Here is a 22,015-nt window from a genome sequence, read left to right as displayed (position 1 = left end):
AATTTCATTCAATAACAAAGGAGTTGGGACAGTATGGATTAAAATTGTTGGATGAAATTTGCAGAACCACTGAACTGCTGGTTCAACAAATAAGGTATTGAAGTGATAACTGGTAACTCACTTCTATAGACTTGCACTGTATATTTTGGTTTAAAAGAGAACAAACTTAGCAATAACTAATGAAAGTCACTAATAGACACTAATATTTGATACTGAAAGTATCATCAAAACATATTTTGAGAGAAAAAAACCATTAGTTTTAGTTAAAACTTTGAAATCAAATTGGCAGACCACTGGTACTGAAGAAGTGCAAACCAATGATTTTCGATTAATTATTCATAAAAAGCATTAATTTTATTGAAATAATCAGTTGATTATAACTATGAATTATGAAGATAAGCTGGTTCAGTCCAAATAAATAAATGGTACCCTACTAAATGTACCGCATTTTCAGTTGGATTCTTAAATTGAAATTTAGTGCTAGGTCCAGCGCTATATTCACAGAATACATTATTATCCACAAAAGTTTACAGGGTGGAGGGATCTAATGTGTGAGACAAGTGTACAGTATTTTAAGGCTCAAATGCAGATTATGTAATTACTGTACACAGGGCAGCCAGTCTAAACTTTCATTCGTCTTTGATTTTGAGAAACTCAGCAACACGTTCCTTCTTCTTTGTCCGGTGATCATAGTACTCAACGACTGCAGCTCCCGCCAATGCTGCCAGGGTTAAAGCTTGAGCATGCAACCTGTTTTTCCCAAGCAACAAATTTTCACAAAATTACACCTCCTAAGATGTGGGATAGTGGGTTGTGTAGTGAACGTTGAACAGTAAAGGGTTGTAGTGTTTGTGACTGTGTTTAGGCGTTCCATCTCTGTAAGCGACAAACATTTCCTGGGGCCTCACTAATAGGAATAAAATTATAAGCATCATGTTGTTTTCAAGTATAGGTTGTCTGGAATTTTAATTAGGTTGAATAATCTTACATTTTTAAGGTCAATATAGAGATACAGAGGTTAGGGGTGGTTTCAAGCACCTTGAGCGCCCCTTCTGTATCCGCCCTCATGCTAGGCACTCAATTTATCAGGTGTTCGGTGCATAAGCACCCACCAGTTTTTGTTTTTAAACAGTCCGTCAAAAAAATGCAATTTAAGTACAAAAATGTGACTTTGTGCTGCTACAAGCCTTCATCAATACTACAAGATAGCAGAAATTGATACCTGGCGTGAATAATCTTGACGCTAGTTTTCATATTAGGCTTTGTCCAGTTGTACGCAAATGAACCAGTAATGCCGCTAAGCCATAAACATCCTATAAACATGAACAAAAATTAGATATTGCATCTATGTTAATGTTAATTTCTTGAAATAGACAAAATTAATTAGATCATATCCCATTTATCGCGAGCATGAAAATTACCAACAGCTCGAAGCTTGTGATCTACAACCCATTCCCTGAGAGATTCAAACGACCTTTTTGGTTCGGACATTTTCCTGTGTAAGTTGATGCAACCAAATAAATCTGTTTTTTTTTCTTGTGAAAGCAATGCCTGCAAATACAAATTGCAATCTTTCTCTAAATACACACACAAAAATAAATAAAAAATCATTGTCTGGTTCCTACTAAATTACAGCCGGATGTCAAGGAAATTTCCCAAATCGAAGGAAGGAGGCAGAGATATTAGGCCATATAATTTACTATAAAAGGAAGAATAACATTTTGTCCACTCATAAAGTCATGAAATAAATTCACCCAATAAAAGTAGTAGACAGTATACATAACAGGACATAAATATGCACATTAGACCTCTATAAATCAAGAGATATTAAAATTGAAGCAATGCTTCAGGACGCTCTGAAAATATTATTCTTTTTTAAAATCAAGAGATATTAAAATTGAAACATTGTAAAATCAAGAGATATTAAAATTGAAGTATGCTTCAGTACGCTCTGAAAATATCATTTTTTTTGTAAAATTATATACTAAGAACAATGCATCCCTTGTATTAAGGTCACTGAACCATGTTATGGGCTCACCCATTCAAGGACATGTCGCTTGATAAAGTATATATGTCGCTTGATAAAGTATATGACATGGAGAGGGACAGGGATTTTATTATAATATTATTTATTCTCAATTATAATAGAAAAGAGATTTATATACACAATAACCTAATATAATATAAAAATATCATAATAAAGCAATTATAATAATAATAAAATTATTCAATAATATAATATCATTACATATATTAATATCCCCTCAAACTCACGATGTTAAATCAGGAGTTTGCCAACCAAGAGACGGAGCCACATAACCAAATAAATCCAAAGCTACAACACCAGAGCATCCAAACAAATTCAAAAACAGAGTTACGAATCCAAACAAACCAAAAACTTTCAAACGAATCTAAAGAGGCAGTAACAAAAGAGAACGCAACAACAAAAGAGAATTCGTCCAAAGACACAACAACCCAAGAGAAAACAAATAATCAAATCACGAAAGCAACAAATCTGTAATCATCGAAAATAATATCAAAACTGCAGCGATACTGAATCCAGATCCAAAATCAATCCAATACAAACTCCAAATAACCGAATCAAAGTTAACAAACTGTATCCAATCCTCAACCAACTAAAAATTAAAAACTGTATCCCAATTCAAATTGTATCCAAATCTAATCAAATCACGCGAAGGGTTAGTGTGCCTAGTGCACCGGATAAACTAAACCAATGTGCCTAGAGCACCAAATAAATTAAACCAATCCCTGCAAAACGCCAATGTGCCTAGAGCACCAAATAAACTAAACAATCACTCGTAGGCCAATGTGCCTAGAGCACCAAATATACTAAACCAATGTGCCTCGAGCATCAAATAACCTATACCAACCCCGTGAATAATGTGCCTAGAGCACAAAATAAAATAAAAAAAGGCGGAGAAGTATACAGATGTGTCTAAGACTACCCTCATCATCAGCACGAGAAATTGGAAAGGAAGATGAGAGAGAAAGAAATAAAAAAAATATTATCAAAGACCTAATATCATCAAAGCGAGACCGAGATTGTATATTAGATTTTCAACCAAAACCAATAAAAAAGTTATATGGCAGTTCCAACCAAAACCAGCAGAAAAGTTGTATGAGAGTCCCAACCAAGACCAGCAGAAAAAAAACATCAATGAAAATCAAGTACCCATGAGAAAGCTAACCAAATCGAAGAAAAAATATCAATGTCTGGTTCTTACTAAATTACAGCCGGATGTCAAGGAAATTTCCAAAATCAAAGGAGGCATATATATCAGGCAACTATAATTTACTATACTAGGAAGAACAACATTTTGCCCACTCATAAATTCATAAAATAAATTCACCCAAGATAATATACATTACACGACATATAATTATGCACATTAAACCTCTATATATCAAGAGATTTTAAAATTGAATGCTTCAGTACATTCTGAAAATATCATTTTTTGTAAAATTATATACTAACAACAATGCATCCCTTTGTATCAAGGTCACTGGACCATGTTATTGGCTCACCCATTCAAGGACATATCACTTGATAAAGTATATGATATAGATTGAGAAGAGAGATTTTATTATAATATAATTTATTCTCAATTACAATAGAAGGGGTACTTATATAGCCAACAACCAAACATAATAAAGGAAAATATCCTAATAAGAAAAATATTATTATAATTTAACTATTCAATAATATAATATCATTATATATGTTAACATTCCCCTCAATCTCATGATGTTGAATCGGGAATTTGCCAACCAAGAGACGGAGCCACGTAACCAAACAAATCTATAACTGCAACACCTGATTCAAGAGCATCCAAACAAATCCAAAAATAGAGTTACGAATCCAAACAAACCAAAAACTTCCAAATGAATCCAAAGACGTAGAAACAAAAGAGAACGCAACAATAAAAAGAGAAATCGTCCAAAGATGCAGCAACCCAAGAGAAAACAAAGGAATTGTAACACCTCCTGATCTGAGGCCGGGGATTCGGGTTGTCACGAGTTCCATTTCCATTAATAATACTTAATCTTAATAAACAACCAACTACTGCATACCGTGACACCATAATACACACACACACACACCCCACAAGTTATAGTCTCATAGATGAAATCCGAAAATAATACAAGTCATATTATCCACAATTATAAGTTATTACACCTCAAAAGAATTTCTGAATAAATTTACATATTCCTTGCCATTATAACAATTCATATATACATAAGTCTGGTACATCAAAAGTTGAAAGCCTAACCTATTGGTAGCTCCTACCTCGGCCGCAACGACATCAATGCCTACCGGTAACTGCGGAACGTTTCCTATCCATTTGCGAATTTGAAGCTTGTTCATGTCCATCTTGTCTAGCTGTTGTTGTGTGATGAAGAAATGAAGCAAGGTGAGCAAAACAGCTCACCAAAATAACATGTATATTAACTAACAATATATGAGCATTCTCATAGTATGTATGAAAGTCCTGGTCAAGCAAAAAGGAACCAAGTTGATATCTTAACGCGATGAAGTCGCAAAATACTCAATATATTTGCTTTCAAATATATATATATATATACATATAGTTTGTTTGCTAGTGCAAAGCATCTTTATTAATAACTTTCTAAAAATCTTTTTATGCATAAGATAAACATTTACTAGATATAAGTTTAAAAGGTGAAGTTACAAAATACTCCAATATACTTATATCTTTTCCGAAAACTACTTGAAATACCACTGTTCAAAGTATAATTAGTTTCAGAAGTTCATCACATAGAGGAGGTTACACGATAAAACTTGTATATAATCAATTTTTAAAATATCATTCAAAAGAGATAAAGTTACGAGATACGTCATTAAGTCCATATATTTATACATATATATATATATGTATACATACATATATATATATATATCATACACTCCTTGAAAACCTCTGTTATGAAAATTATAAACAGAGTTTTAATACACAATGATTTTGGAAGGAGGAAAGCTTTGGCATAAACCTGATACCTTGCTGATCAGGAAAAAATATAAATCAAGTCACTTCTCTACTAGTAGATGGATGAATTCCTCGCCGATCATCACCCTGGACGCATTAGGACCTCATGCTGGACTGACGCCTAGCCACTTACGCGTTGATGGACTATATCCCAGCCACTTATAGTTTGATAGACCGTACCCCGGTCTATGTCGCCTATGCCGACGCATTTTGATGGACTTACTTCCCGAATGTTGGGGAAGTAATCAAAAATTCCTTTATCAAAATAACAATCTCGTTGTGAATATTAAAAATACATCACGGAGCCGGATCCCTCAGATTTTTGAGTGAGTATTTGAATCCCCTCTGAAAGGAAGATCTTAAATTTGAAAACTAATTTTAGGATTTGCTCTAAATTTTAAAATCTTTTTGAAGACTTGGAAACATTTTTTTGAAAATATTTGGGATAAAGATGATTTAATAAAATAAATCAGTTTCAAAATATTAGAAGATATCTGAATATTATTCTTTAAATAATATTCCAATAAAGAAATTGTTAGTCCCTTAACAATGTAACAAGAATTACAAAAGGGGGGTTGAATGGAACTCTTGAAACTTTTTCTTTAATAAAAATGTTCTAACTCAAATATATATATATATATAAGTGTGAATTGATTAGCAGAATGCAGAATAGTTACTTGAAATGAATCAAAATACAAGTATTTTAAAAACAAGAGTTTTTAAAAACTTTCTGGTGGATTTGAATGATTCCACCAGAGATATATAATATATATCGAGAGAACTCTGTGTGCAAAAAGCTCACAGCTGCTTACAAAATGATAACAACTAAGAACGAGAGAAATGCTAAGAATACAGCTTACAAATGTTTCTCTCTTGGTTGCTTGGTTTCTTAGTTACTATTCTATTGCTGCTTCTTGGTTTATATATCACCAAGATTACAAAGTAATAAGACAGGATAATAAAACAAAAACTATCAAGTCTAATACAATGCTACTTCATTACTCTATTCCAGCATCTTTGAATATCTTCATAATAGCATGGAAATGGCAATGCTTCTTTGTTCTCAAAAACCCAGTTGAATAGGCTACCACATTCCATTTGCATACACTCGACGCATGTGACTGTGTTGTCACTGTCAACAGATATTTGAATTCTTTATCCGTCGGGTTTATGATCATCCGTCGAGTTATTGATCATCCGTCGGGTTGTTGATCATCCGTCGAATTCATTGTTGTTTATCTGTCGGGTAGCAATCGGGCACTTGACTCCATTTCATTTATGCAGAATTACAAGACATCATCTGTGTACAATTAATCAACCTATTCTGCATATCTAGTTAAAGTCAACATGACTTAAGTACTACTACAGATTTTAAACAATGTGTATGCAGAAATGTGCTACAGACTTATTGTTACATAAGTTACTCACTCGATGGATAATAAGTCATCATCCGGCGGGACTAAAATGAGTTATCTGTCGGGACTATAATCCTTATCCGTCGAGTGCTACATTTTCACTAAGTAAAATCTACCAAGGTGTTTTGTTCATGAAATCATCAAGTACACAACATATACACAACAATCTCCCCCAATTTATGTCTACTGGAATTGCAGCCATAAATTAAGAGATACTTGATGATAACAAAACACCCTAAAAATACAACTTTAAAAGGCAGTTGATAATATTGAAAAGTGCTTCAATTAATAAAATGTACAAAGTTTTGCTCACAGTCATTTTCAAGATGCTCCTCTAGCCTGAGCAGATTTATCTAGTTTCTTGAAGGTCTGGATCTCTTTCCAAGCTTTCTGTTGTTTTCTTCAATCTGATTTTGGAGCTGCCTGTGGAATTTCAGTTCATCAGATTCTGAGAGATTTAGCTTTTCTTGCATTTCCAAGAGAGTCTCATTGCTAGAGATGCTCAATTGGTCTTCTAATCTGAAAAATTTTCTCACTCCTTTGTCATCCATGAACTCCATCAGCCAGTAGGGCCTTATATGCACCCTTCTCCCTGTGTAAGGGATGATTAGAGTCTTTGGGAGTGCATCTTTAGCTCTAACACTCCTTAGTTCTTCAATCTTCTTCAGTACCAATCTTCTTGCAGTAACATTAAACCCAAAGTTCTTCTTGAAAGATGAATAAACCTTAATCAATACAACTTGGCTTTCTAGAAGGATCCTGTAAAGTGGCCACTGAATCTCCTTTCCTCCCTTATACTTGAACACTAACCTTTCAGGTAGGTTTCTGTATGCATCAATTCCTCTCACTTCATCTAGTTAATCTAGATAGAGGTTTAGATCAGAAAACTCCTTGATGTCACACAAGTACATATAATCTCCTTTGTTGACTTTAGATTAGGCTTTGACTAGAGATTTGGATTTGAGAGGTGACAACTTCACTTTCTTGACTGCTCTTGACTTTATTCTTTTTGGCTTGCCGAGGATTGGTAAATTGAAATCAGGAATTGGTATGTTTTCCCATTCTATTGGCTCATCCTTAGGCACAATAGGTTCACCATGAATGTTCCTGTAAGGATCCACCACCTTGATATCTTCAAATACCACATAGGGTTTTGATGCTTGAGTTGTAGTTGAAGTGGACTCCTTGGGAAACTGATTCTCCAATTCCTTATCAACAATGTCCAGTTTCCTTTTGGTTCTTTTAGCCAATTCCTTGATTCTTGGAGACTTCTTCTGTTGTTCAACTTGCTTCTTTGGATCTTGAGATTCAATGATTTCAGATGGCTAAGCAGGAATTTGTTGTGATGAATTTACAACATGTAGCTTGGCCAAGATATCAATTTGTTCTTTCTTTTGTTTAGCCTTTTTAGCATCCAGAGCAGCTTGCTTCTTTTCTTGCTTCAATCTAGCCTTTTCTTCTCTCTTTGCTTGAGCAAATTGAGGATGTCCATCCACCACACAAATTTCTTTCCCATTCCTGAAAATTTTAGCAATTCTCTTTTTGGAAGCTGAATCAGCTGGATCTTTGTAGAAAGCAATTGACCTTGACATAAGCTTCTTTTCGTCAGGCTTAGGTGTCTCATACACAGTATCCAAAGGGTTCTTCAATGATAATTTTGGATAATTTACCCTTGGTTTCAGAATTATTTCAGCCTTTGGAGATTTGATGCAGGATTATTGTCCCCTTTCCAGATAGTCCATGCTCATCTCATTCACAAAAATTTGCTTGACTTGAGAGTGATGGATGGCTGACTTTACTGGCTCCTTGACTAGTCCAAACTTCTTTTGTATATCCTCATCAATCTTTTCCCAGTTGATTGGCTTCAACTGCTTTATTTCAGCTGCTCTAATATTGGCTGCTGCTGTATTTATCAGATCTATACTGTCTGTAACTGGTGGCTTTGAGATAGTAATTGAAGGCACAATTACTTTACTGATTTGAATTTGAAGCTTCTCCCCCTCACTTGGTCCTTTCTCCCCCTTTTTGTTATCATCAAGTTGAGTAGAGGAGGGGGTTTGAGCAGCCACCAGTTTTTGAAGTAAATCTGTCTGTTGGGCTTGATGAAGATGAATGGCTGTTAAAGATGCTTCCATGGCTGACATTCTTGTATCCAATGCATCTATCTTGGTTTCAAATCATATTTTTTCCTTAATTGCCTCTTGATGTCAAGCATTGTAGCTTCTGGAAGCTTAGAGTCCATTTTGTCTGAAATGGCCTTCTTCATCTCCTCAATATCACCCTTGATGGTGTTTACATCCCTAGCATGTTGGAAGCCTTGAATTTGTTGAAGTTGCAGAGAGGCTAGATGTGCCTGAAGGAGCTTCTTGGTGCTGACATTTGAAGTGGTTTGAAGATCAGTATTTGTCTGATTGATTAGTTAGATCAGGGTTGTCTTGAAGTAGTGCTTATTACAGTGCTTTGAAAATGCCCATGATGGCATACCTGATCTTGAACTGGAACCTACTTCTCCCCTATGTCCATTGCTTCATCTTCATTATCCCCACTTTCATCACCAAAGAAATCAGCTGAGCCACCAGTCTCATAATCCACATCACCAGCTGTAGATGGCAAAGCTGTGATGGTATCCTTAGCTCTTATCATAGACTGTGTGGTATGCACCAGATTGAGCATCCTTTCTGCATTGTCATTGCCCTGTTCAGCTAGAAGTTGATAAGCTGGAACAGGGTGAGTAAATGCCTCAGCATCAAGGGAGGTGGAATCTATAACAGCTTTAGGTTGCTGAGATAGTCCCTCCCTGTCTGCATCCTGGACATTCATTAACTCACTAGAAATGACATCCATCCTTATAGCTCTAGTACCTGCATTTCTCTCATTTTCTCTCTTTTGTTGCATCAGGGTCTCACCCTGGCTCCCCACCCTCACACCCTCACCTTCACCTTCTAAGGTGGGACTCCTCTCACTTTCTTTTGCCAATCCTGAAGAAGTGGATTGCATAATTTCACTCATTTCCTCTCCTTTTTCCTGGGAACAACCCATACTCTCACTCAAAACACTTTTCTCTCTCAATCCTAATAGTGACTGCATAACCACTAATTCTTCTGCACTTGAAATAAATGAAGTTTGAAGTTGTGCAGAGATACTCGACGAATGAGTGATATCCATCGGGTGAGTGGTTTTGCTATCCGACGGATAACTGCTTTTAAGCTTATCCGTCGGGATACAATCACTACTAGACGGATGAGCAATACCCATCGAGAGAGTAGAAATGAATGAACTAGGAATGAAAACTATTGTGGACTCTGTGCTGATTGAAGATATTTTGGGAACAGATGATTCAACAGTTCCTGAAAGAATGGGCAAGTGAGCCAACAAATCATCTAAAAGATGATGCTCACTTGCACTAGATTTTGGCTTCCCCAACAAAGTTAAAGAAGGGGAATCAGAAATTGATGTGTTTATCATATCCACATCCAGTGAGTTTGTGGGTGAGTTTGGTGTTTGAGGTGCTTCTATTACTAGAGATTTTGGCTGTGACTCCACATTTATTGGAGTCACATCAAACTGAATTTGTGAAGGTGCAGTGACTGTGTCTTTAGCACCAGTTTGCACAGTGTGTGTACCATGTGCATCCCCAAGGGTTTTAGATTTCTTCTTTCTGGCATAAGTTTGGGGTGAGCTTGTGTCCCTAACCCTCTTGGCCCGTGCTCTTGGTTGAGAGCTTTGTTCAATAACTACATCCTTTTGGGAGGATGCAGCTAGAAATGAGCTTTTATCCTTTTTAAGCACTGCAGTTTGTTGGGAAACTGCAGTGTGGCTAGGCTGGGAACCACTCAACTTTCCATCCTTATCCTTAGGGTTTCTTTTATGTTCACCCCTTCCCTCACCTGTCTTACCCACCTGCACACTCCCCTCTTTGGTTTTGGTGGATTTTGCAACTGGCATCTTTTGAGAGATACCAGAGGGGGCTTTCTTTGATTTGGATTTTGAAAAATTTGCAGATTTGGTAGCTTGGGTAGGCAACTGTTGGGTCATTGACACAGTTGACATAGCCACATTAGTACTCAAAGAAATTAGTGAGGTTGGAATAGTGGTAGGAATAGATGAACTTACCTCACTTACCTGAGGTGCTTCCATTACAAGGAAATAGAACAGTGGCACCTCCTTGTGATGATTGGCCCTGTTCAAATCTGCAATGAGCCTTCTCTCTTGAACCCAACAATCTAATTTGTTGTTAGGGTTCTCAAGCACAATACCCTCAGAGAGATGGTTAGCTAACATCATAAAGAATCTAGCATAATACACATTCTTACCTCTCTTATTTAACTCTCCTAGTTTAAAACCTAACTCAAACAAAACAAGGTCACTGAAATTATAGAATTTATCTGTAACTAGCATGTAGAGCATGTTAAGCATGGAGATATTGACTGAATCAAAATTACTGAATTTTTCTGAAAAGACCTTTGTCACTACATCACACATAAAACTCCATTCTTTCCTAAGGCCCAGTCTCCTAATGTCACTTAACTTAGAAGTAGAAAGAACATAGTTCATGGAATTAAGCATATTGATTATATTAGTGTCAGTGTGTGGTGAGGTCACAGTGTTATCAGGAATCTTAAAACATGCTTTTATAACATCACTATTGATACAAAATTCTTTACCTTTAATGGTGAGTGTGATTGTCTTATCTGTTGAGTTGTATGTAGCAGTGGTCCACATCTCTTCAACAACTTCACAAAAGATTGTGGGTGATTCCAGTATGGCATAGCTAAGCTTGCAATTCTTCACAAAGTCCATCATCTTGTGATAGTCACTAGATTGCTGAATACCCTTGTTTACTAATGCAGTGAAATTGTTCTTCTTATAAATAAACCCAGTTTGAGACATAATCTTGACAACCGGCGCCATTGTTAGAGAATGAGAGCTTGAAGAGAAAGAGTAAGTGCTTTGAAAGAGAAAGAAATTTGAGCAGTTGATTTGAGAATGATAAAAGAAAAGCAATTGAAATGAAATAAGCTTTTATACTATCTCAAATAATAACTGCTAAAAATAATAAAGTAAAATAAAGTAACCAATGAAAATTGCCTAAAATAGCCATTTAAAAAATAAACTGTAAAAATTCCACCCATTATCCGTCGTGTTATGCTTACAAACTGTAAGTATACTCGATGGATAATATTCAGGGAATTAACGGCTGAGATTAAGATAATTTGACGGATGAGGATAGACTGTTATCCGTCGAGTCATAAAATATTCCAGAGAAATAATTGATTTTTATTAGCAAATAGCATACCGACGAATGATCAAACTCGATTGATAAGGATCGTCCGTCGAGATGTAAATTTTGACTTAGCCAAAATTTCATCCAAGACTGAAAAATCAATTAAATTTTGGCTGCATTTCAACTTGCAAATTATCTCAAATAGATTTAAGAATAATTAAGCATACCTAACTCACTTACCAACCTTGAAAAGGTGGATTCATCCAATGGCTTGGTAAAGATATCTGCAAGCTGCTTCTCACTTGGAACAAAATGTAGTTCCACAGTACCATTCATTACATGTTCCCTTATGAAGTGGTACTTGATATCTAGGTGCTTTGTCCTTGAATGTTGTACTGGATTTTCGGTGATGGCAATTGCACTTGTGTTATCACAGAAAATAGGAATCCTCTCAACTTGTAATCCATATCCTAGCAATTGATTTTTCATCCATAAAATCCGTGCATAGCAACTGCCAGCAGCAATATATTCAGCTTCAGCTGTAAAAGTAGAAACTGAATTTTGCTTTTTACTGAACCATGACACAAGCTTGTTTCCTAGAAATTGACAGGTTCCTGTTGTACTTTTTCTATCAATTCTATAACTTGCATAATCTGCATCTGAATAACCAGTTAGATCAAAACCAGAATCTCTAGGGTACCAAATGCCAAGTTTTGATGTTCCCTTGAGATATCTGAAAATTCTCTTAATAGCTATTAAGTGAGATTCTCTAGGATCAGCCTGAAATCTAGCACATAAACATGTAGCAAACATTATATCTGGCCTACTAGCTGTTAAGTACAGAAGTGAGCCAACCATGCCCCTATAACTTGAAATATCCACAGACTTTTTAGTAGTGTTTAATTCAAGCTTAGTTGCAGTAGCCATGGGAGTTTTTGCAGATGTGCTATCCATTAGATCAAACTTCTTTAAAAGATCAAAAATATATTTAGTTTGACTAATGAATATTCCATCACTAACTTGCTTAACTTGCAAACCAAGAAAGTAAGTTAGTTCTCCCATCATACTCATTTCATACTTACTTTGCATCAATTTGGCAAACTTTTTGCAAAGTTTCTCATCTGTAGAGCCAAAAATAATATCATCTACATAAATTTGAACAAGTATACTAGAGCCATTAACATTTCTAAAGAATAAAGTTTTATCTACAATACCTCTTGTGAAATGATTTTCCAAAATGAACTTTGATAAAGTGTCATACCACGCTCTAGGTGCTTGCTTCAATCCATAAAGTGCTTTCAAAAGATAATAGACATGTTCTGGAAAATTTGGATCTTCAAAACCAGGAGGTTGACTGACATAGACTTCCTCCTCCAAATCTCCATTCAGAAAGGCACTTTTGACATTCATTTGATAGACCTTGAAATTGGCATGGGTTGCATAGGCTAAGACGATTCTGATGGCTTCAAGGCTTGCAACAGAAGCAAATGTTTCATCAAAATTTATTCCTTCTTATTCATAATAGCCCTTAGCAACCAATCTAGCTTTGTTCCTGACTACTATGCCATTTTCATCCATCTTGTTTCTGAATACCCATTTGGTGTCTATTGGATTCTTTCCTTTAGGCTTGGGTACCAGCTTCCATACATTATTCCTTTCAAATTGGTTTAGCTCCTCCTGCATAGCTAAAATCCAATCAGGATCCAACAAAGCTTCTTCTACCTTCTTTGGTTCTTCTTTGGAAAGAAAGCTGCTGTATAGACATTCTTCTTGAGTTGCTCTCCTGGTTTGAACTCTAGAAGAAACATCACCAATTATGAGCTCAAAGGGGTGATCTTTTGTCCATTTTCTTTGTTGAGGTAGATTAGCTCTACATGAAGAGGCCTCATTGTTGTCTTGATGTGTGATTGAGTTTTGATTGTTAGAAACTTCCCCTGAGTTTGTGGATCTTTGATTTGAGAAAGGGGAACTTTCTATAGGTGATCTATCCTGACTTCCTACTCCTTTTGATAACCCGAAGGATGGTGAATTTTGAGTACCGACGGATGAAGCTGGTTGTCTCCCGACGGATAACGCAGATTGCCTCCCGACGGATGAAGCATTATGCAACTCGACAGATGTTGAGTTTTGTGCTTCATTAGTAGTAGATTTTTCTGCATTATCCTTTGATACTATTTCTTGAACACTCTCATCATCACTGTCATCACTAACCATCTCCACATTATCGAATTTGAGGCTCTCATGGTAATCTCCATCTTGAAGTCCTTCAATCTTTTTATCATCAAACACAACATGTATTGATTCCACAACAATGTTGGTTCTTAGATTGTAGACTCTATATGCTTTACCAACAACATATCCAACAAATATTCCTTCATTTGCTTTAGCATCAAACTTCCCATTTTGATCATTTTGATTTCTCAGAATATAGCATTTACAACCAAAGATATGAAGAAAATTTAGAGTTGGCTTCTTGTTATTGAACAATTGATAGGGAGTCATGCATCTTGCTTGATTAACCAGAGAAATATTGTGAGTATAGCATGCAGTATTTACAGCTTCAGCCCAGAAATATGTTGGCAGTTTAGATTCTTCAAGCATTGTCCTTGCAGCTTCAATAAGTGATCTGTTCTTCCTTTCCACTACTCCATTCTGTTGTGGAGTTCATGCTGCTGAAAACTCATGCAGAATCCCATTTTCCTCACAGAATGCTCTCATGACTGAATTCTTGAACTCAGTTCCATTGTCACTCCCGATTCTTCTAACCTTGAAATCAGGATGATTATTGACTTGCCTTATGTGATTGATGATGATTTCACTAGCCTCATCTTTAGACTTTAGAAAATATGTCCAAGAGAACTTTGATAAATCATCTACAATTACTAGGAAAAATCTTTTTCTTGAGATGGACAACACCTTGACTGGTCCAAACAAATCCATGTGTAGTAGTTGCAAAGGTTCTTCAATTATTAAATCAAGTTTCTTTCTGAATGATGCTTTAATCTGCTTCCCTTTTTGACAGGCATCACACAGTCCATCCTTAGAAAACTCCACTAGAGGAATTCCTCTAACTAGTTCTTTTTTTACTAGCTCATTCATGGTCTTGAAGTTTAAATGGGATAGCTTCTTGTGCCATAGCCAACTTTCATCCTGACTTGCTTTGCTGAGAAGACAAGTAACAAATTCTGCATTAGATGAGTTGAAATCAGCTAGATACACATTTCCTTTCTCACACCAGTGAGAACCACTTTGTTGCTTCTTTTGTTAGTCACAACACAGGCTTCTGAGTTGAAGGTTACTGAGTTGCCTTTATCACAAAGTTGGCTGATACTCAACAAGTTGTGTTTGAGACCATCCACTAAGGCAACTTCCTCAATGATGACATTGTCCTTTGAAATCAAGCCATATCCCACAGTATAACCCTTGCTATCATCTCCAAAAGTGATACTTGGGCCAGCTCTCTCCTTGAATTCTGTGAGCAGGGTAGAATTACCAGTCATGTGTCTTGAACAACCACTATCCAAGTACCAACGATTCTTTCTGTTTCCCTGCACACCTCAAAATCAAATCAAGTTGATTTTGGTACCCAAGTTTCCTTGGGTCCTGCCTTGTTAGCTTTCTTTTTCTGTTTCTTAGGCTTTATCTCATTTGACTTGGGGATATCAGATTCATCCTTGGTCATTTGAGTTGGGCCTTTGAAACCATTCATTGCAACATAATTATCATGCATATTATAATCAATAGGGAATGACATGCTATTAGTGAACATATTATTCCAGTAAGGCATGCTAAATGGCATTTGTGGTATACTAAATGCAGCATAATAAGGATTAGGTACAAATGGCATATTAGAAAACTGTGCATTCATATTCTGTGTAGACATAACATTCATAGGCATGGGAGGCATGTCATTCATGTTAGGAAGGTGAGGTGGCACCGACATGGAAGTAGGCATAACAGATTTGCAATTAACAGACAAATGATTTACACTACCATACTTGACACATTTTTTTCGAGGAGCATATTTATCAGGTGTGTAGTTATTGTGTTTGTTAATCCCTACTTTACCATTTCTATTATATTTCTTTTTAGCCTCTATTTTCACCTCAATCTTTTCAAGTCTGTCACTTAACTGTTTGACAGTCATGTGACCAACATTAGCCTTTTTCCCTTTCTTAACTTGACTCGATTCTCCTGAAACAAAGTTCTTGGAAACGGATCCATACTTTTCATTCAACTTAACAAGTTTGGCTTTACTGATAGGCTTGCTTACAGCCGATGGATGAGGATTTTCATCAGTCGACGGATAACCCTTTTTGTTATCCGACGGATGATCCTCATCATCCATCGAGTCTACATCTGTTAGCACTCCATCCACCAAATTTGGTTCTAGTTTCCCCTTTTTCTTTTTCCAGGCTGCATCACAGAAGGACTCGATTCCTTGAACTTTGGTGATTTGAGCATGGACATCTCTAGACGTTTCCATGCCTTAATCACCTCCTGTTCATGCTCGAGCTGCTTCTTCAAAATCTCTTCTTTCTTCAAGGACTCAGTTAATTCCTCCTTGGCAATCTTACACTCAATTCTTAATTTTTCAAAATAAATAAACTGAGACTCTAGCACATTATTTCTCTCACTCAAAAACAAATTATTTTCTTTGATTTTAGCATTTTCTTTAGTAAGAGACTTAAGTGTAACACACAAATGATATAACTCTGTAGACATGTCATTTATAGCATCATTACACTCAGCTTTAGATAAATGTGCAAGGTTTGTAGTTATTACCTGATTACATGAAGAACTTGTTTCTGTTTCATCAGACTTGGCCATTAGGGCTAGATTGACATAGCTGACATCATCATCTTCATCCAGACCATCTGCTGCCCAGTCATTTTCTTGTATAATGAAAGCCCTTTCCTTTTGTTTGAGCAGCTCAAAGTATTTTTGCTTATAATTCACAGGCTCAAACTTTTTCTTACTGGAATCTGACTTTCTACACTCACTGGCAAAGTGCCCTGCCAAGCCACATTTGAAACATTTGAATTTTGATTTATCCACCATATTTCTATTTGGCTTGGCTGCTCCAAAGTTCTTTTTGAACTTGAGCTTGGAAAATCTTCTGGAAAGAAATGCTAAATGTTCATCAATGTCTTCCATGTCATCTTGGCTCAAAGAATCTTCACTTTCTACTGCAAGCCCCTTACCCTTGTTTTCACAGACCCTTGAAGTTGACTCAACAACTTCCATCTTCATCTCCTTCTCTTTCTCTAACTCAACAACTAGTGCAATGGACCCTCCTTTCTTCTTTCCTCTCTCCATCCTCTCATCTTGCTCTATTTCAAGCTCATAAGTTTTCAGGATGCGATACAGTCTCTCCAAAGTAAACTCCTTATAATCTTGTGAGTTTCTTAATGAGACTGTCATTGGTTTCCATTCCTTTAGAAGAGATCTAAAGAATTTCAGATTGGAGTCTTTTGTCAGATAGACCCTTTCATGCAACTTTAGAGCATTTAGCAGTTTTTGAAACCTACTAAAAATATCAGTGAGAGACTCACTTTATTCATTATGAAAATGCTCATATTGCTGAATCAGTAGCTGCATCTTGTTTTCTCTAACTTGCTCAATGCCATCACAGATGATCTGTATTGTATCCCAAACATCCGTGGCAGTTTTGCAGTTGATAATGTTGTCAAACATATCACCATCAACTCCATTAAACAGGATATTCATGGCCTTCTTATCCTTCCTTACTTGTTCAATATCAGGATCAGACCATTCATGCCTTGGCTTGGGGACAGATGGCTCATTTCCAGTTGCAGCTCTCATTGGAACATGAGGGCCTCTTTCTATGCAGTCCACATAGGCCTCATCTTGAGAAAGCAAATGAAGATGCATCTTTACCTTCCAATGATGGTAATTATCTTAATCCAGAAAAGGAATCTTGACTCCAACATCCTTCTTGTTCATCTTGCTGTATTGTTTTGATCTTTAAACTCTTTGTTCTTCAAGAACTTGCTCTGATACCAATTGTTAGTCCCTTAACAATGTAACAAGAATTATAGAAGGGGGGTTGAATGGAATTCTTGAAACTTTTTCTTTAATAAAAATGTTCTAACTCAAATATATATAAGTGTGAATTGATTAGCAGAATGCAGAATAGTTACTTGAAATGAATCAAACACAAGTAATTAAAAACAAGAGTCTTTAAAAACTTTCTTGTGGATTTGAATGATTCCACCAGAGATATATAATATATATCGAGATAACTCTGTGTGCAAAAAGCTCATAGCTGCTTATAAAATGATAACAACTAAGAACGAGATAAGTGCTAAGAATACAGCTTACAAATGTTTCTCTCTTGGTTGCTTGGTTTCTTAGTTACTATTCAATTGCTGCTTCTTGGTTTATATATCACCAAGATTACAAAGTAATAAGACAGGATAATAAAACAAAAACTATCAAGTATAATACAATGCTACTTCATTACTCTATTCCAGCATCTTTGAATATCTTCATAATATCATGGAAATGGCAATGCTTCTTTGTTCTCGAAAACCCAGTTGAATAGGCTACCATATTGCATTTGCATACACTCGACGCATGTGACTGTGTTGTCACTGTCAACAGATATTTGAATTCTTTATCCGTCGGGTTTATGATCATCCGTCGAGTTATTGATCATCCATCGGGTTTGTTAGATATATTTGATAATGTCATGGCTAAAATGATTTATGTTTAGTTTTCGGATCTTACTTAAACAGGATAAATTAGTACTTAGTGGAAGTCAGGACTTAAGGATATCAGTACTTATATTATCAGGAGATAATCATCAGAAGATGGATATCAGAACTTAAGTACTGAAGGACGTTCAGATAAGGACATCAGCTGATTAAAGGAAAGAAGATCGAGACGAACATAAGAAGAGATATGCATGAAGAAGGAATTCTATGAAGAATAGAATACTTGGAAGAAAAGATATCTGATTCATATATTTTAGGAAGCAGAATTATATTCCCTATCAATTAGCAATTATCTTGTAACTGTGTAGTATATAAACACAGACATAGGGTTTACACTATAAGTGTTATCATTATCGAAAATATTATTCATTGTAACCCTAGCAGCTCTCGTGATATTTTTTCATCACTGAGAGGTAACAGTTACATACTGTAACAGAGTTTATTATTTCAATAAAGTTTGTTTTCTGTTACTTGAGTTATTAAAGTTCGATTTGATTGTACTTTACATTGTATTCACCCCCTCTACAGTGTGTGTGTGACCTAACAAGTGGTATCAGAGACAATCTGTTAGCGTACAAACAGCTTAAGATCCATATACAATCATGTCTGAAACAGAAACTCCAACTAAGCCCACCAAAACTGAAGAACTTCCAAAGACACAAATTCAAAGTCGATATGAGACCATCAGAGTTCCCATATTGAGACCATCTGAATATCCCATATGTAAGGTGAGGATGACCATATTTCTGGAAGCAACAGATCCAGAATATCTTGATAGAATCAAGGAAGGACCTCACAAACCAACCAAGCTCGCGGTTGCAGTTGCAGGTGAAGCAGCAAAGACGGTACCAAAGGAGAAGAGTGATTATACTGCTGAAGATATCGCATCAATTGCTAAGGATGCTAAGGTACGACACTTACTGCATAGTGCCATTGATAATGTAATATCAAACAGGGTAATAAACTGCAAGACTGCAAAGAAGATATGGGATGCCCTGGAAATAAGGTGTCAGGGAACTGATACGATTAAGAAGAACAGGAAGATAATACTCACTCAAGAGTATGAACACTTTGACTCAAAGGCTAATGAGTCATTGACTGACTTATATGATAGATTTGTCAAACTCTTGAATGATCTGTCACTGGTTGATAAGGAGTATGATCTTGAAGATTCAAACCTTAAATTCCTGTTAGCTCTTCCTGAATGCTGGGATTTGAAGGCAACAACAATAAGAGACAACTACAATCTTGATGAAACAACTCTTGATGAAATCTATGGAATGCTCAAGACTCATGAACTTGAGATGGAACAAAGAAGCAAGAGGAAAGGAGGAAAGTCAAGGACAGTTGCTCTTAAAGCTGAAGAAGAATCCCCCAAAGCACCTACCTCAAGGAAAGACAAGGGTAAAGCTCTTTTCACAAAGTCTGATACTGAGTCATCAAGTTCTGAAAGTGATGATGACTCGGAATCTGAAAGCCTGCCTGAGACGGATGCTGATGAAGAGATGATGAAGCTGTGTGCTCTTATGGTGAAAGGGATCACAAAGATTGCATACAGAAAGTTCAGGAAGGGAAAGAAGTTTTCCAAGAAAGGCACAAGTTCTGATAAGAAGAATTTCAGAAGATCTGAGAGCAGAGGAGGAAAGTCTGACAGAGGAGATTATACAAATGTCAAATGCTACAACTGTGGTGAGAAAGGCCACATATCTCCTGATTGCAAGAATGTGAAGAGTGACAAAGGCAAGGCTCTTGTCACAAAGAAGAAAAGCTGGACAGACACCTCAGATTCTGAAAGTGAGGAGAATTATGCCTTGATGGCAAATGCTGATAAGGCAAGTGCTGAAAGCAGTTCTGAAGTTGCTGAATCAAAGGTACCTCAAACCACTTATGCCTTTCATACTGATGATATTAATAAGTTGAGAAGATATCTTAAAACCATGTTCGTTAGTTATAGAGATCAAACTCTAACATGTGAAAGATTAACTTCTGAAAATCTTGCTTTTAAGAAAAGAAATGATTTCTTAGAAAAGGAGTTAGTTATGTTCCATCAAACTCAGAAAGATAGAGATGATGCTTTTTATGTTAGGGATGAAGTGATAAAAATGAATGAATCTCTAAAAACTGAGTTAGAAAAGGAAAGAGAGGTTATCAGGACTTGGACTAACTCTGGCAGAACAACTCAGAATTTGTTAAGTAGTGAAAATTGGAAAGAGGGCTTAGGTTATGGAGAGGATAAGAATGATAAAGGAACTGTAGAAATTAAGCCTGTTGTTGTTAAGCAAAAGCCAAAGTTAAAACCTGTTAAGTTTGTAGCTGTAAAGTCTGATAATGAGAAATCAGAAGTTAAAAAGGGATTAACTTCTGACAAACTAAAACAGGAAAAGACAGCTGAAGTAAACATAGGCTTAATGACTAAGAAGCAGCTTAAGCATAAGCTGAAATATATTAAGAATGCAAACAAGGTAAAATCACCTAGGAAAAATAGGAATGGAAAGGAAGGTGTGAATAAAAGCAATGATTATAAACCTGTTCCTAAAGCTCCTAGGAAAACGTGTCATAACTGTGGAAGTTCTAACCAGCTGGCTTTTTTTTTGCAGGAAGAATAAGAACATAAACTCCTTACCTTCAAAGTCAGGAGTTAAGAGTCAGTTTGTTAGATATAAGCCACAAAATCCTTATTTTCATTGTGGTAGTTTATGGCATTCCATTTATACTTGTAAGGAATATCATAGTTTGTACTATGATTATTATCAAATAAAACCTTCTTTAAAGAAAGTTTCCATTGTTCCTTCTAGTGTAAATTCTGATTCAAAGTCTGATAGTGTAAATTCTGATAAGAAAAATGTTAACATAAACTCTGATGCTAAATCCGCTGCAAATGTTAACAAACTTGATAAGACCAAAGGATCAAAGCAAGTCTGGGTCCTTAAAACTAATCATTAGTGGTCTTTGTGATTACAGGGCAACAGGAAAAACATCCTAGTCCTGGACAGTGGATGTTCAGGACATATGACTGGAAATAAAGCCCTGCTATCAGACTTTATGGAGAAAGCTGGCCCAAGTGTTTCTTAGGGAGATGGAAACATTGGAAAAATATTGGGATATGGAAATATCAATCTGGGGAATGTCATCATTAAAGAAGTAGCTCTGGTCTCAGGACTTAAACACAATCTGCTGAATATAAGTCAAATCTGTGACAGAGGTTATCATGTTGATTTCTTTGAAGAACACTGTGAAGTTGTGAGTAAATCTACAGGCAAAGTTGTTCTGAAAGGATATAGGCGTGGTAACATTTATGAAGCCAAGCTTTCAACAAGTACTGATGGTTCTGCAATCTGCCTGATGAGTAGAGCATCAATTGAAGAAAACTGGAATTGGCACAAGAAACTCTCTCATTTAAATTTCAACAATATAAATGAGTTGGTCAAGAAAGATCTTGTGAGAGGACTGCCAAAGTCAATATTTGCTCCTGATGGCCTTTGTGATTCTTGTCAGAAGGCTAAACAAAGAAAATCCTCATTCAAGAGCAAGACTGAATCATCAATTCTTGAGTCGTATCACCTACTACATGTTGATCTATTTGGTCCAGTAAATGTCATGTCTATTGCA

At 36.1% G+C, this 22,015-nt stretch overlaps 1 protein-coding gene across 1 annotated transcript; it reads right to left on the bottom strand.

Moving 5' to 3' along the window:
* Positions 1–404: 404 nt before the first annotated feature.
* On the bottom strand, positions 405–1,887 carry LOC141679019 (uncharacterized). Its single transcript, XM_074485497.1, has 3 exons — positions 1,422–1,887; positions 1,223–1,313; positions 405–750 (listed from the first exon to the last, which is right to left on the bottom strand). Exons 1-3 carry the CDS (start codon positions 1,609–1,611, stop codon positions 630–632), a joined length of 402 nt encoding a protein of 133 aa, XP_074341598.1. The 5' UTR covers positions 1,612–1,887; the 3' UTR covers positions 405–629.
* Between the last annotated feature and the right edge of the window lie 20,128 nt (positions 1,888–22,015).

This window comes from Apium graveolens, chromosome 8 (genome assembly GCF_009905375.1).
Source record: "Apium graveolens cultivar Ventura chromosome 8, ASM990537v1, whole genome shotgun sequence".
Taxonomy (NCBI): domain Eukaryota; kingdom Viridiplantae; phylum Streptophyta; class Magnoliopsida; order Apiales; family Apiaceae; genus Apium; species Apium graveolens.
The sequence above is the reverse complement of the archived record's forward strand: the minus strand, read 5'-3'. Positions and strand labels throughout refer to the sequence as shown.

Coding starts and splice junctions, on each gene's coding strand:
- LOC141679019 (XM_074485497.1), bottom strand. CDS start 1,611: ATGATTTTTTATTTATTTTTGTGTGTGTATTTAGAGAAAGATTGCAAT. Junction 1,314..1,421: donor TCACAAGCTTCGAGCTGTTG/GTAATTTTCATG, acceptor TCATGTTTATAG/GATGTTTATGGCTTAGCGGC. Junction 751..1,222: donor GTCAAGATTATTCACGCCAG/GTATCAATTTCT, acceptor TGGGAAAAACAG/GTTGCATGCTCAAGCTTTAA.